This window comes from Nymphalis io, chromosome 28 (assembly GCF_905147045.1).
Source record: "Nymphalis io chromosome 28, ilAglIoxx1.1, whole genome shotgun sequence".
NCBI lineage: Eukaryota > Metazoa > Arthropoda > Insecta > Lepidoptera > Nymphalidae > Nymphalis > Nymphalis io.
The window spans coordinates 5,715,907-5,730,773 of NC_065915.1; the positions used below are offsets into that span (position 1 = coordinate 5,715,907).

Genomic DNA, 14,867 nt, shown 5'->3' on the forward strand with positions numbered 1-14,867 from the left:
GGCTATTTCAAAAGTATATTGAAAAATAGATGAACGTTGACAAACCGTTCAGTATAAATAGCAATGACTAGTTAAACGAAAAAAAGAAACATTATATTTTAGGCAGCAAGACGCAAGAATTGTTTCATGTTAAAATTCTGTCTTTTGTGAAAGTTTTTTACCTCTTATTGTTTTTCTCATATGGCAACTTTTTCTAAGTGAAAACAGATTATTTAAGCCAGTAGTACTCAATTTGCGGCCCGCTTTATTTTAAACTATTTTAAATTTCAAAGGTTCAATTAGGAAGATGAGCTTATTTTTTATGATCTCAAAAAATCATATTTAAAATATAAAAAATACTGGCGAAATAATTTTTACGGTATCTGCAAAAACGAATTTTTTACAATTTTTTAAAGTTACGAGTTCTTAAATTATTTTCTGGAGCGGTCGCTCATCGACGCGTGACGTCACATCGCCCAACGTCGCTCGCTCGCCCATACAATTTCGCCTATATTTTCGCGTTATTCTTGATTTTATTTATATTTCGATTAGTATTAAAAAAAAAACTTTCATACATGTATTATACAGAACCATAGCATACTAATTCAACAAATAGAACTCGGGAAAAATACTTTTTCCATATATATATCATTAACAAAAACAAGTACGTATTTTCATGATAAGCATCTTAATTTCAGTACCTTAGTAGTAATTGGTCGTATTTATTTAAAGTTACTGTCGTATTTATAACTTTTTAGTTTGAGGATCAAACATTTATTTTCTACAGGCTAGTTATAGGTATTTGTTTAAAATAAACATAATTCAGAATGCTCGTAATACGGCCTTGATACGTTGAATACCCATAGTGTTGTCATAAGAGTTTGTATCGATGAAAAATGCAATTCAGCGTAAATCTTAAGTTTATTGTTAATCTTGAAGATAATTTGTGAACAACGCCATATCACCAATGGTATACGTTGAAAAAATCCTTAATGACTGTGACCCATTGAAATTGATTTTTACCATATTATGTTTCTTTGAAAGTCAAATATATATTCTAATATAGTACGTATGATACAAATGAAATCAAATAATTCTTTATTCAAATAGGCTTATAAGGGCACTTTTGAATCACCATGTACAGTATTGAGTTAAACGTAAAGCTGTTCGCCGGTGCTCCTGTGAGCCGGTGATCTTCTAGTTTACCTGATCGATGGGCTGAAGCAGAGTCAAGAGGCTTTGGTTGTGAAGGAGTCCGAATGTGAAACTAACGCTTAGCAATATGTTCGATAGTCTACTAACAGAACTAATTAATAGTCACTAGTCGATTCGGATACACATTTAATTCACTACACAATACAGTCGCATGAGTAAAGAGAACACTAAGATACATACAAAGTCAGTCACGGCAATCAGAACACCACAGGAGGAATACTTGAAATCACATTAAAATACATTTTCATAGCAGAGAAAAACAATTATTTGAAGAGGATCGTAATATCACCAGTTGAGGGTAGCGCAAGTAAACGGTCACTACTCGCTGCGACGATCGAGGACGGCGCGTAGGCACCAGCCATCGGTACTGCTTAACAACGCCGTTCACTCGGGTTTGCGTTGTAATTAATATTAATTATTTTTAATATATAATTTTTTTAATATGTAATAATAATAATAATATACTGGGACATTATTCACACACGGCCGACTGATCCCAAATTTAGCAGAGCTTGTGCTATGGAAACCAGACAACTGATATACTACTTTTCTTTTTGTAAATACATACTTATATAGATAATTACACCCAGACCCAGGACAAACTTACATGTACAATTTATTGTCTGCGTCCCGCGACACCATGACTAACATGTGTTTGTGGCTCCTATTAAGAAAAGGTTGAGTATTTGTGATTTGACACCCCAAATACGTTCTTTCACTTATAATAATATTAGAACGATTATTAATATATTATTTTATGCTAAAATAAGAGCAGTATTTCCATGTAGACTAACAAATAATCTACCGAAAGTCGGTCTTATGATTGCGGATTCTTTCACAAATCACTCGAAATATATTAGTGAGCTTATTATTATTGTTTATTTTAATATTTTGTTATTTTTTTTTTTTTATAGAATAGGAAGGTGGACGAGCATATGGGCCACCTGATGGTAAGTGGTCACCAAACGCCCTTAGACATTGGCATTGTAAGAAATGTCAACCATTGCTTATAGCCAATGCGCCACCAACCTTGGGAACTAAGATTTTATGTCCCTTGTGCCTGTAATTACACTGGCTCACTCACCCTTCAAACCGGAACACAACAATATCAAGTATTGCTGTTTTGCGGTAGAATATCTGATGAGTGGGTGGTACCTACCCAGACGAGCTTGCACAAAGCCCTACCACCAGTAAATGCATGTTGATCATAACTGTGAACGGTAATAAATCCGTATTCTTCATGTAGATACAAGTGCTTTCCGCTTCCGATAGAAGATAATATCGATATAGTATATAATATACATTTTCTATATTTCAATTTTTCACGGCAGCTTATCGTAAATTTGCTTTTGATGAAAGTGCAAATAAAATTAACAATCTCGACTGTGAAGGATACAAACATACTACGGCATTGGTCACATAGCGATGTGAGGAGCCTACGTGTAATGAAATAAACTGTTACTGAAAGAAACCTTTTTTATGTGAAAGCGGGGCAAACAAGCAGGAGGCTCACGTGATGAAAAGTGATTTTCACTGTCACAAAGACACCTGCAACACGGAAGTACTTTCAGGTGCGTTGCCGGCCTTTAAGCAATGAGTAGGCTCTTTTCTTGAAGGTTTCTATGTCATAACGGTTCGAAAAAGTCGCCGGGAAATATGGTTCCGCGGAAAGGAAGGATATACTTAAAAAATAGCGTTGTAGTAGTGGATTTCCAGACATCGAAATGGTATGGATGAAATTTAGAATCTAGACGCGATGTCCGGTGGTGAAATTCAGCGCCTGAGATTAATTTTAGGTGAGGAGCTGACCTGAATTACTGTCTTACCTTGTTGAGCAAACAAAGCTTCTAGAGACTAATTTGGTTTCACCTTCCAATAGACCGCGAAACCTAACGCCCCGATACTGGATTTGGCAACGAGGTGGTATTCTCAAAATGAGGGGATATGACAAAAGGTGCCATTTTAGAAGTCATAGCGCAAACTTGTGTCGAATTGGGGTTGAGTTGTATTGAATTTGGTTGGCCCTAATCTCAGACTTTGGTTAATAATATGCAAAAGAAGCAGAGTAGGTGATAACACAATACCTTGTGGAACACCCGAATTGACGAATTTTAAGTAAGAGCGTGCAACGGTGCTCTTACTTAAAATATTAACAATGACCTTGATGGTTCGATCTGGCAAAATTGTTGATTCATTGCATTATTTCCTGAGAAGCAAAATCAAAAGCTTTTTCTATGTCCAGACTAACTGCTAATTTTGTTGTGGTTGAGTCCAAGAGGTGGCCTTGCTGTGTATTCCCCACACACAATATTAATATTCATTACAGACAACATAATACACTTATTAAACATCATAACATAATACGATTTTGACGAGCCGGTTGGCGTGGTTAGTAGATACTTGCCTAACACGCCGAAGGTTCAGGACAGACATTTGTGTGCATGAACATGTAAGTTTGTCCTGGGTCTGGGTGTAATTATCTATATAAGTATGTATTTACAAAAAGAAAAGTAGTATATCAGTTTCTCTCTGAGTCTGGTTTCCATAGCACAAGCTCTGCTAAATTTGGGATCAGTCGGCCGTGTGTGAATAATGTCCCAGTATATTATTATTATTATTAATACATATTTAAAAAAAATAATATATTAAAAATAATTAATATTAATTACAACGCAAACCCGAGTGAACGGCGTTGTTAAGCAGTACCGATGGCTGGTGCCTACGCGCCGTCCTCGATCGTCGCAGCGAGTAGTGACCGTTTACTTGCGCTACCCTCAACTGGTGATATTACGATCCTCTTCAAATAATTGTTTTTCTCTGCTATGAAAATGTATTTTAATGTGATTTCAAGTATTCCTCCTGTGGTGTTCTGATTGCCGTGACTGACTTTGTATGTATCTTAGTGTTCTCTTTACTCATGCGACTGTATTGTGTAGTGAATTAAATGTGTATACGAATCGACTAGTGACTATTAATTAGTTCTGTTAGTAGACTATCGAACATATTGCTAAGCGTTAGTTTCACATTCGGACTCCTTCACAACCAAAGCCTCTTGACTCTGCTTCAGCCCATCGATCAGGTAAACTAGAAGATCACCGGCTCACAGGAGCACCGGCGAACAGCTTTACGTTTAACTCAATACTGTAACATGGTGATTCCAAAGTGCCCTTATAAGCCTATTTGAATAAAGAATTATTTGATTTCATTTGTATCATACGTACTATATTAGAATATATATTTGACTTTCAAAGAAACATAATATGGTAAAAATCAATTTCAATGGGTCACAGTCATTAAGGATTTTTTCAACGTACCATTGGTGATATGGCGTTGTTCACAAATTATCTTCAAGATTAACAATAAACTTAAGATTAACGCTGAATTGCATTTTTCATCGATACAAACTCTTATGACAACACTATGGGTATTCAACGTATCAAGGCCGTATTACGAGCATTCTGAATTATGTTTATTTTAAACGAATACCTATAACTAGCCTGTAGAAATTAAATGTTTGATCCTCAAACTAAAAAGTTATAAATACGACAGTAATTTTAAATAAATACGACAAATTTTACTACTAAGGTACTTAAATTAAAATGCTTATCATGAAAATACGTACTTGTTTTTGTTAAAAATATATATATATATATATGGAAAAACTATTTTTCCCGAGTTCTATTTGTTGAATTAGTATACTATGGTTCTGTATAATACATGTATGAAAGTTTTTTTTTTTAATACTAATCGAAATATAAATAAAATCAAGAATAACGCGAAAATATAGGCGAAATTGTATGGGCGAGCGAGCGACGTTGGGCGATGTGACGTCACGCGTCGATGAGCGACCGCTCCAGAAAATAATTTAGGAACTCGTAACTTTAAAAAATTGTAAAAAATTCGTTTTTGCAGATACCGTAAAAATTATTTCGCCAGTATTTTTTATATTTTAAATATGATATTTTGAGATCATAAAAAATAAGCTCATCTTCCTAATTGACCCTTTGAAATTTAAAATAGTTTAAAATAAAGCGGGCCGCAAATTGAGTACTACTGGCTTAAATAATCTGTTTTCACTTAGAAAAAGTTGCCATATGAGAAAAACAATAAGAGGTAAAAAACTTTCACAAGAGACAGAATTTTAACATGAAAGAATTCTTGTGTCTTACTGTCTAAAACATAATGTTTCTTTTTTTCGTTTATCTAGTCATTCCTATTTATACTTAACGGTTTGTCATCGTTCATCTATTCAATATACTTTTGAAATTGCCGTCTTATATAATTTATATTTTGTACAATATTAAATAAAAAATAAACATATTGCCAACATTTTATTATACTACAAATTATTTAAATTGCTAACATGGATAAAAAGTTAAACAGCAGTTTTATTTAAAATTTAAATACCTTCAAAGAAACATGGTTTATTTCTTGATTATATGATTTAAAGCAAAAAAGTAAAACGACTTAAAAACTTTTCGGGTGTTATTTTACTTAATTTTTATAGAGCGATTCTGAGCATCGCTTATTCTAGTATGCTGTCTCACTCGCGTGACTAAAATTTTGCAATTATTCGGTCAGCCAGTACAATCGGGAACCGAATCGCGCGGGTTTCTTCTCAACATCATCAGGCAGAGCCGGTGTTGCATCAGGATAGACAGCCCTCTCTTCAACTGCAGGCTTAGGTCTGCAAATACAATCATATAATGAGAAATTCATTTTTTTTTTTAAATTATGTCTACTACATGGCATACAAATTTCTACTAAATTACTTCATAATAAATTTCTGCAAAAAGTTTTAAAGCTTTAAAATATAGATATACAAATATGTACTATTTGTTTGTTTATATGTGTGTATCTTCTCAGATGCACACATATAAACAAACTAAACTAATAATACTAAAATGTTTCTGAATAATGACATCTATTGTAAACATACTTATGTAAAGATGCAAAATATCTTGTGGCCACGGACACTGCATAAATCTGTTCATAGTTGCTTAATTTAATTTGTAACTATCCCGAAACTTAAAAAATCACTACCAAAATATTTATTGTCTGCGTCCCGCGACACCATGACTAACATGTGTTTGTGGCTCCTATTAAGAAAAGGTTGAGTATTTGTGATTTAAGCATTACAAAATGTATTCTTTAATACTTAAAACTGTTTACACAAATGACTTCATCTAAATCAAAATTAAAAAAAGTTAACATAAAAAAAATAAAAAGCTAAGAATATGACATGTCAGAAATAAAATGTTTATAAAAAATATTTTTTTACGGGGAGAAATAAAATCCGAATTAAAATCTTGTCATCAGGCTGTTTTATTATGTCACACTTTACCTATTAAAACGGATTGATTCCATTCTCTTTGGTAACTATTTGCTTCTTCATAGCATAATGCATATATATTATCTATGATCATAGTGTCATAATAGTCATATTGTTATTATTGATTAACTAAAATACAAATGGAATATTTGTTTATTTCTTCCGTGTCTTCTTTTCTATATTAAACGTGATATTGTCAGAAAATATTGCGCTAAACTAGTGTTTATACACGTCATAAGAGTAAAGAAAAACAAATATATTTGTATATATGTTGTGAAAGGAAAAGTAAAGCTTATAAATAAATGTTATTTTAAACCAAACAAAATTATAATATTAATAGACTTTTTAAAATGTATGAAACATTTTAAAGAATTGTGTGACCTTAGTGCATAAAAACAGTGTATATAAGTAAATAAAAAAATATAATAGTGCTTTTTACTTTTTTCCATTTCATTAGTTTACACAATTTTTCCGGCAATGCCAAAACATCGTAAAAATCGAAATTGGAAAACACGTAATCAAATAGACGGTTTTCAAATAGGTTATTATGATAGTGAACCATTTAATTGTAGACAGAAGTTTGATTATTCTCAATTCTATAATGATCCAATTCCTAATTCAACTCCTATGTCGTCTTGTGGAAACAAAGACTTGACTAAATTTGAAAAAAACGTCGAATTAAAAATAACACCAGGAACTCCAGGAAGCAGTGATGAATTAAGGACAATAAAAAGGGAAACCCTATACAGAAACCCTGAAGTGCAATCATATATCCATGATAATAGGTATTTTTTTATCTTAATACTAACTTATAAATGCGATAGTCATTTATTTATTTGTTACGCTTTCATATTATCAAGGGATATATAGAAAGGGTACAATCGAGCGTGTCTGCCTTCTGAAAGTATTTAAAAACAATTTTTTTATTATTTTCGTTTTTGAACGAATTTAAAATGGTAAAATTTTACTGATAAATTGCTTTACAGATTCCTTAACTATAAACTAAGTAATTTAAGAAACAATGTAAAGTATTGGAAAAGAGAAGAAGGAGAAACTTCTGCAGAAGAGCCAGAGAAAGCGAAATCAAGAAAAAAGCATGATAAAAGAAAAAATGAATTTGAAAAGAAATTTAATAAAATGCTTGAGAAACCAGCTGAAATAAGCAAGGGTAAAAGGTATAAATATTACTTTTGTTTTTTTAATTAATAATTTACGAGTATATTATACATGATTAATGGTCATAGTGCTTTGTGCAAGCCAACTCATCATATATTCAACCACCAGACAACATAAGCACCACCAGGCAATACTTAGTATTGTTGTGTTCCAGTTTGAAGGGTGATTTTTGAGTTTCATAGATTAAATTACCAGTATAGATTGTTATAATTGTCTCGTTGGTCTAGTGGCTTGATGTAAGGCTGCAGACCCGGACGTCCTGGGTTCAATTCCCTGGTCGCGCCAATAAAAAGTTATTGGGTTCTTCTGTCAGAAAATTCTCAGTAGCAGCCCAGAGTCTGGAAGTTGGCAGTGTGTACACTTCCATGCCACGTAGAGCCGTCCACCGTCCCATCGGATTATGAGAGTGAGGGAATAGAGAGAATGCACCTATGTTTGTGCACTGTAATATCTCCTGCATAGTTGGCTAATCTCTCTTAAGATTGGCCGCCGTGGCCGAAATCGGTCTGGAGGACATTATAATAGATTGGTATATTACCTGGGTGGGAATCGAACCCACAACCTTCGGTGTGAAAGGCAAGTATCTACTTGGCTTTGAAAGAAAATGTTTATGTGTCACATGATATTCTGGTATATTATTGTTAGTTAGTTTTTGATGAGTGTTATTAATGTTTATTTTTTTGTTTGTTGCCAGTATGTTGGAAAAAATGGGATGGACAGGCGGTGGCCTCGGCAAAGATGGAGCGGGTATATTGGAACCTATTATACCAAAGGCGACATATGTGAGTGTTTATTGTATTAATGATATTTTCTAAAATATAAATATATATATATTTTTATTTTGTTTGGAAATGAAGATGATAAAAAAATATTAACTTTTGTTATTATGCAATCAATTGTTTGACAAAAGATATATTTTATTTTATTTTTATTTATTGAAGTATAGAATACAAACAGTAAAATAGAATAATAAAATTAATGCACATAACACATACTTATACTAATAAAGTTTCCAACTATAGCAAATACATTAAGAGAGAAAAACAAAAGCACACATTATTAAAAATGAATAAAAAAAAAAAATTAAACTACAATAAATAATAATATTAGTAAAAAAATGTCAGGTTATATAAAGATTCTTAAGATTAGAAATGCTTACTAAAGATTTAGACAAATATTTATTATTCTAAATAGACGAAAATTTGTCTGTCATATATAGTTTGACAAGAGATTAAAAATATGATTAATTTCTTTAGCACAAAGTGTTTGTAAAATCATGAATGTCATTTGTTTTTATCAAAATGGAGAGTGCGGGTTCATGAGTGCATTCATGCCTAATTTGTGCTTATAATTCAACTCGTACTCAGCGGTCAAGGGAAACATTGTGTAGAAATTTCATATATCCACAAGACCTTATTGAAGCAGTGTGGTGTAAAAAGCTCTAACAATAAGCACCCTTATTGTTAGTGCTTACTCTTGTTGTTAGTGCTTTTCTTGTATGAAAAAAAAAATGTTTTTGTTTTTTTTTTACAATAATAAATTTGTATTATTATACGATGTCTTCTTTTTTGATTTTGCTTTTTAAACTCATTTGTTTTTCTTTAGTTTAATAATGTGATGTTTGATATGTAAATTTCTCTATCTTAATTCTTCCTTGCTGTTTGAATGTTTCAACATTTATATTGAAAGTTTATAAATAATAAAAAATCCACAGGCGACGAAAACGTTCGGCCTAGGTCACGTGACTGAGCCAGAACAAGTGGAAGTGCGCGATGACGATTTGGAATTCAATAACTATTTCCGAACGAACGTGCTCTTAAATATATTGGATTTTATAAAAAACGATTTTGAAGTCGACTTACTGTTCGATGTCGCGATGTGGAGATGTGAAAGGAAGCGGATACATAATATCGTTCAGGAATTAGGGAAATGTGCTAACGTTGAAGAATTGGCGTATGACAATCCGATTGATACAGCCATAGCCGGTGATATTATAAGGCAGAATATGTATTTGTTGATTACGAAGAGCGCCGGGAAGGCCCCCAATCGGTAAAGTATTTATATATAGATTTTAAAAATACCTCGAATTGTTCTTTTTTATAATACACCAAATCATACAAATTGATATAAATAATTCACTCGCTCTTAAAAATCCAAATAACACATTTGAACACATCCAACAAATCACAAGTCGTGCCAATAATGAATTGATTACTATACCTTTTTATTGACTAACAAAATGGCGGTTTTAAATTTAGCGCGCGTCTTTTTTTTTTTAACAACGCTGTTGTATTGGATCAAGGAATCTCCTAACTATATAGTTTTAAATTAATTGTAATGAAATATCGATGCGGCTTAACGACTAGGTACAAATGACTATGATATAAAAGTTTTTAAATAGGCTTATTTATTAGCAATTATAATATTTAAATATAAATGCATTGTGAAATGTTTATTCTAAACTATTCATACGTACGGCTAGCGAAGGTCGTTTTCTCAGAAATGGACAATTTTTTTTTTGTATGTTAGTTCTTCAATATAAATTGCACTTGCGCTTGCACAAAGCCATCCCACCAAGTAAAGGTCGTAGTCAAGGTAGTTTATTAATATTATCATTTAAATCTGCTATAAATTGCCTAAGTTTTATTAAACCATTGGGTAGTGGTAGAGATAGAGTACTGTGATGAAAAAAATAATAAAGCTTTAATAATAAAGCACTTATTTAAGTGCGTAGTGCGCTTGCGAGAACAAGTGAGACTGTCGTACATATCACAATCAATCGATCTACCATCTACACGCTGGCTACATACTTAGGAGGACTGTTCTACTAATAAATCGTCACATTATCGCAATCAAATCGAAGCGTGATCGTTGACGTTTATCCGTTTAACTATTCTTTAATTTAATTATCGACTATTTGCATGAAAGTATCAATTAAGTTTGGTTTTGACGTAACTATATATATATATATATATATATATATATATATATATATATATATATATATATATATGTATTTTATTTATTTAACAATATAAACAATCAAACAAAAATTAAATGATGTCACGACAAAAACCAAGAAAGTTTTTCTTGAGTATTTTAATATTCTTTTTGGTTGTTTCTCGTGTTGTTCTGTTATCTAAACCATTTTTTATATATAAACATCATATCGGTTCGGTTCCGATTCGAATAAATGTAGATTAGTCAAACTTTTTTTTTTATAGAATAGGAAGGCGGACGAGCATATAGGCCACCTGATGGTTAGTGGTTACCAACGCCCATAGACATTGACATTGTAAGAAATGTTAACCATCGCTTACATCACCAATGCTCCACCAACTTTGGGAACTAAGATGTTATGTCCCTTGTGCCTCTAATTACATTGGCTCACTCACCCTTCAAACCGGAACACAACAATACCAAGTATGCTACTGTTTTGCGGTAGAATATCTGATGAGTGGGTGGTACGTACCCAGACGAGCTTGCACGAAGCTCTACCACCACTAAACTTGGATTGGAATTGAATCGGGAACGTATCGTATTCGTTATATATTAGTAGAATTCAGCCACTGTTATTCTCATGTTACAAAAGGCACAATTGTACATCTAGATTTCGATTTATTGTTTTTTTTTTTCAGACAATTATGCTTGTACAAAGACGCGCCTTCGCATATATATCTAATAGTACCCGACGATTTGAAAGATGTCGTAATCGAAGCGAAGGGCAAAAAGAAATACGTTCAAATAAAAAAAAAAGAAACCGAAATTGAAAAATTTACAAAGCAAGTGAAAGCGCTTAAAGTTAAGAACGATAAAAATTTAAAACAGCTCAACTCCCAACAAGAAACCGACGCTGTTACGCCGAAGAGCATTTTAGGTAAATTGGTGGATTATTTCAAAGAGTTCTCGGGTAACAGGAAATATACGGAATATAGATTGTTGGGTCCGTTCGATAATGAAGAAGTCGAAGCTATAAATGCTTTTACCGCGATATGTTTGAGACGAGACACCGCGATATGCGAAGAGAGAGACGAATTGCTGGAGGCGCTGAATAATGCGCTTTTGGAATTCGACGTTAAAGAAAATCAGGGCGGTCGGCTTGTGTGAGTATCACTTAACGGTTGTCAAATGTCTCGTTGATCTAGTTACCTAGTGGCCAGTTTCATATTAATTACTTAATTTAACATCATGGAATTTGCATACAAGTTGTCAGGAGTATGCCGAAATGGCCCAGTGGTAAGAACGCGTGAATCTTAACCGATGATCGTGGGTTCAAACCCGGGCAAGCACCACTAAATTTTCATATGCTTAATTTGTGATTATAATTCATGTCGCGCTTTACGGTGAAGGAAAACATCGTGAGGAAATCTGCATGTGTCTAATTTCACTGAAATTCTGTCACGTGCGTATTCCACCAACCCGCATTGGAGCAGCGTGGTGGAATAAGCTCCAAACCTTATCCTCAAAAAGAGGAGAGGAGGCCTTTAGCCCAGCAGTGGGACATTCACAGGCTCTTACTGTTACGGTGTCAGGAGTAACTTACATAGTGTACATATCACCTATCTCACTCTACCACACGCAAACACTTTCACTCATAGACTGGCACTGCAAGAAGTACCATTTAGATAATTGCGTGCCGACGTGACTGTTAAGAGTAAAACATGTTTGTTAATATTTGTCACTAGATGGTGTTGATTCATTATTTGAAATTCCTGAATCACGCTATCTAAGTTTTTTTGCAATAGTACGTATACAAAATTGTGCTTCTTGCAGAAGTGCTTCCCACCCCCTCTGACTACGTCCTGAGCCAAGGTGCGATCTCGTAGGAGACACCCTCAGGGTGGACGTCATGTAGAGCCCGAGACGGCCCGAAATTCAAGGCGGAGTTTAGTACTCGTCCTCGTTAGCTCCAAACCTTCTCCTCAAAAGGGAGAGGAGGCCTTAGCCCAGCAGTGGGACATTAACAGGCTGTTACTAACTAACTAACTAACTGTGAACCATGAAATATAGTTATTATTTCGTTCATCATTTGGTCTCTCCGAGTACTTCGGGAGTAAACAGTGGCCTTAGATGTTACCTACCTTATGCCTATGTATATAATATACTGGGTCACTCACACACTTACGATAAATAACCAATTCAGATGCTGTAAAACATTTGACTTATATGCATTTTCGAGTACATCGAGAGTATTAAAAAAAAATCTTTTTTTTTCCAGAATTTACAAACGCGAAAGGACTCATCAGTTACAACCACAAGAAATTATGTTTATATAAATATTAATTGTAAATTTTATATAGTATTAAATATTTAACTGGTTACTACAAAGTAGAATCTGGACTTCAGCCTACATCAGTGAAAAAACATGACTCTTTCGTGGACAGGCTGGGGAAGGCCATCCAGACCAGCCAGCCTGCAGACAATAACATAAGACATTTACTGGTGGTAGGGCTTTGTGCAAGCTCGTCTGGGTAGGTACCACCCACTCATCAGATATTCTACCGCAAAACAGCAATACTTGATATTGTTGTGTTCCGGTTTGAAGGGTGAGTGAGCCAGTGTAATTACAGGCACAAGGGACATAAAATCTTAGTTCCCAAGGTTGGTGGCGCATTGGCTATAAGCGATGGTTGACATTTCTTACAATGCCAATGTCTAAGGGCGTTTGGTGACCACTTACCATCAGGTGGCCCATATGCTCGTCCTCCTTCCTATTCTATAAAAAAAAAAAATAAGGGATGTTATTACTAAGAGATATAACTGAAAAAAAAACACTAGAAAATAAATAATTACATAAGTATTCATAATGTTAATGTTTATAGACCATTGTTTATATAACAAAGCATGTTACTACGTGTCCAATTTAGCATTAATGTTATTTAAAATTAGGTTTAAATTGTTAAAGCCGAGATGGGCCCAGTGGTAAGAACGCGTGAATCTTAACCGATGATCGTGGGCTTAAACCCGGGCGAGCACCGCTGAATTTTCATGTGCTTATTATTCATCCCGTGCTTGACGGTGGAGAAAAACATCGTGATGAAATCTGCACGTATCTAATTTTACTGAAATTTGAATTAATTTTATTGAAACCCGAATTGGAGCAGCGCGGTGGAATAAGCTCCAAACCTTCTCCTCGAAAAAGGTAGAGGAAGTCTTAGCCCAGCAGTGGGACATTCACAGGCTGTTAAGAAGGTTTTAATTGTCAAATTTATCTGTTTATCTGTGGTATAACGGCGAGGAATATTTTATTGGTTGGCATTGTGTTTAAGATATTCTATCACCAGAGGTTTCTAATACTTGAAGGGTGGATAATAAATAAAAAGGATTTAAAAAACTGCGACTGCGGCGTGCGTTTTATTTAGCGTTGTTGTGCTTTATTCCATTGCCTTTCCATCTATACTCGTGTTATAAATGCGATTTTGATAACATTTAATATGAAGCCTCAGGAAGGACATAGGCTACTATATTATACCTCTTATACGGAAAAATACCTGATGAGTGGGTGCTACCTACCCAGACGAGCTTGCACAAAGCCCTAGTAACTTGATGATAGATTCAGCTGTTTTTATAAGTAATTTTATATTACAAATATATATAAATAAATCAAATTATTTATATAAAAGGTATGATATTAACACAGGTATTCAATCAGGAAAAAGACTAATTAAATTTCTGTACTCGGTTCCCTTAGAACGGAGGACCCAAAAAAACCAAAATTAACTTATAAAACTATTTATTTAAAAGTAAACTAATACAAATGGTTTCTAATGTAACACGATGTTACAAATAGAATGAATTTACAAAAAAATATGTTCCTACATAATTTACTCGATACTGTGAAAAACAAGTGTCCCATTGCCGGTGACGCAATTGCTGACGCTGCGCCTTGTGTCGTCCGTGCATAGTTAAGCTTGCACTATACTGCAAGTTATGCTATGTAACTACCGTCACCAGGAACGTGTTTATATTTAAAACTAATATAAAATAGTAATTAAAACTTGATTGCCAAATAACAACCAATCATACATTTTCTATTACAATAAAGTCCTTCCTACCGGCCTCGGCCACGGCGGCTAATCTCAAGAGAGACTAGCCAACTGTGCTGATATATAATATCAAGTGTGTGCGCAAACATAGGTGCACTCTCTATTCCCTAATCCTCATA

The 14,867-nt window shown here is 33.8% G+C and overlaps 2 protein-coding genes and 1 long non-coding RNA gene across 4 annotated transcripts in view; 1 reads left to right on the plus strand and 2 right to left on the minus strand.

The window, feature by feature from the left end:
* The window catches only part of LOC126779169 (probable serine/threonine-protein kinase ndrD), a 35,677-nt gene extending 34,448 nt beyond the window's left edge, over positions 1-1,229 (minus strand). Inside the window, exon 1 of the mRNA XM_050503056.1 lies at positions 1,186-1,229. The gene's annotated coding sequence lies outside the window, so the exon portion shown is untranslated. The remainder of the gene's footprint in view (positions 1-1,185) is intronic.
* Positions 1,230-4,237: 3,008 nt separating this feature from the next.
* Positions 4,238-14,042, plus strand: LOC126779192 (uncharacterized). 2 transcript variants are annotated; one of them, XM_050503104.1, is made up of 7 exons: positions 6,680-6,811; positions 6,984-7,311; positions 7,513-7,701; positions 8,397-8,484; positions 9,417-9,751; positions 11,341-11,805; positions 12,921-14,042. In XM_050503104.1, exons 2-7 carry the CDS (start codon positions 7,004-7,006, stop codon positions 12,976-12,978), a joined length of 1,443 nt encoding a protein of 480 aa, XP_050359061.1. In that variant the 5' UTR covers positions 6,680-6,811; positions 6,984-7,003; the 3' UTR covers positions 12,979-14,042. The 2 variants fall into 2 exon arrangements, with proteins under 2 accessions (XP_050359062.1, XP_050359061.1); XM_050503105.1 differs by lacking the exons at positions 6,680-6,811; positions 6,984-7,311 and adding an exon at positions 4,238-4,273.
* Positions 5,513-6,312, minus strand: LOC126779268 (uncharacterized). Its single transcript, XR_007670280.1, has 2 exons — positions 6,134-6,312; positions 5,513-5,881 (listed from the first exon to the last, which is right to left on the minus strand). It is a non-coding gene; the product is annotated as an uncharacterized LOC126779268 (long non-coding RNA).
* Positions 14,043-14,867: the final 825 nt, after the last annotated feature.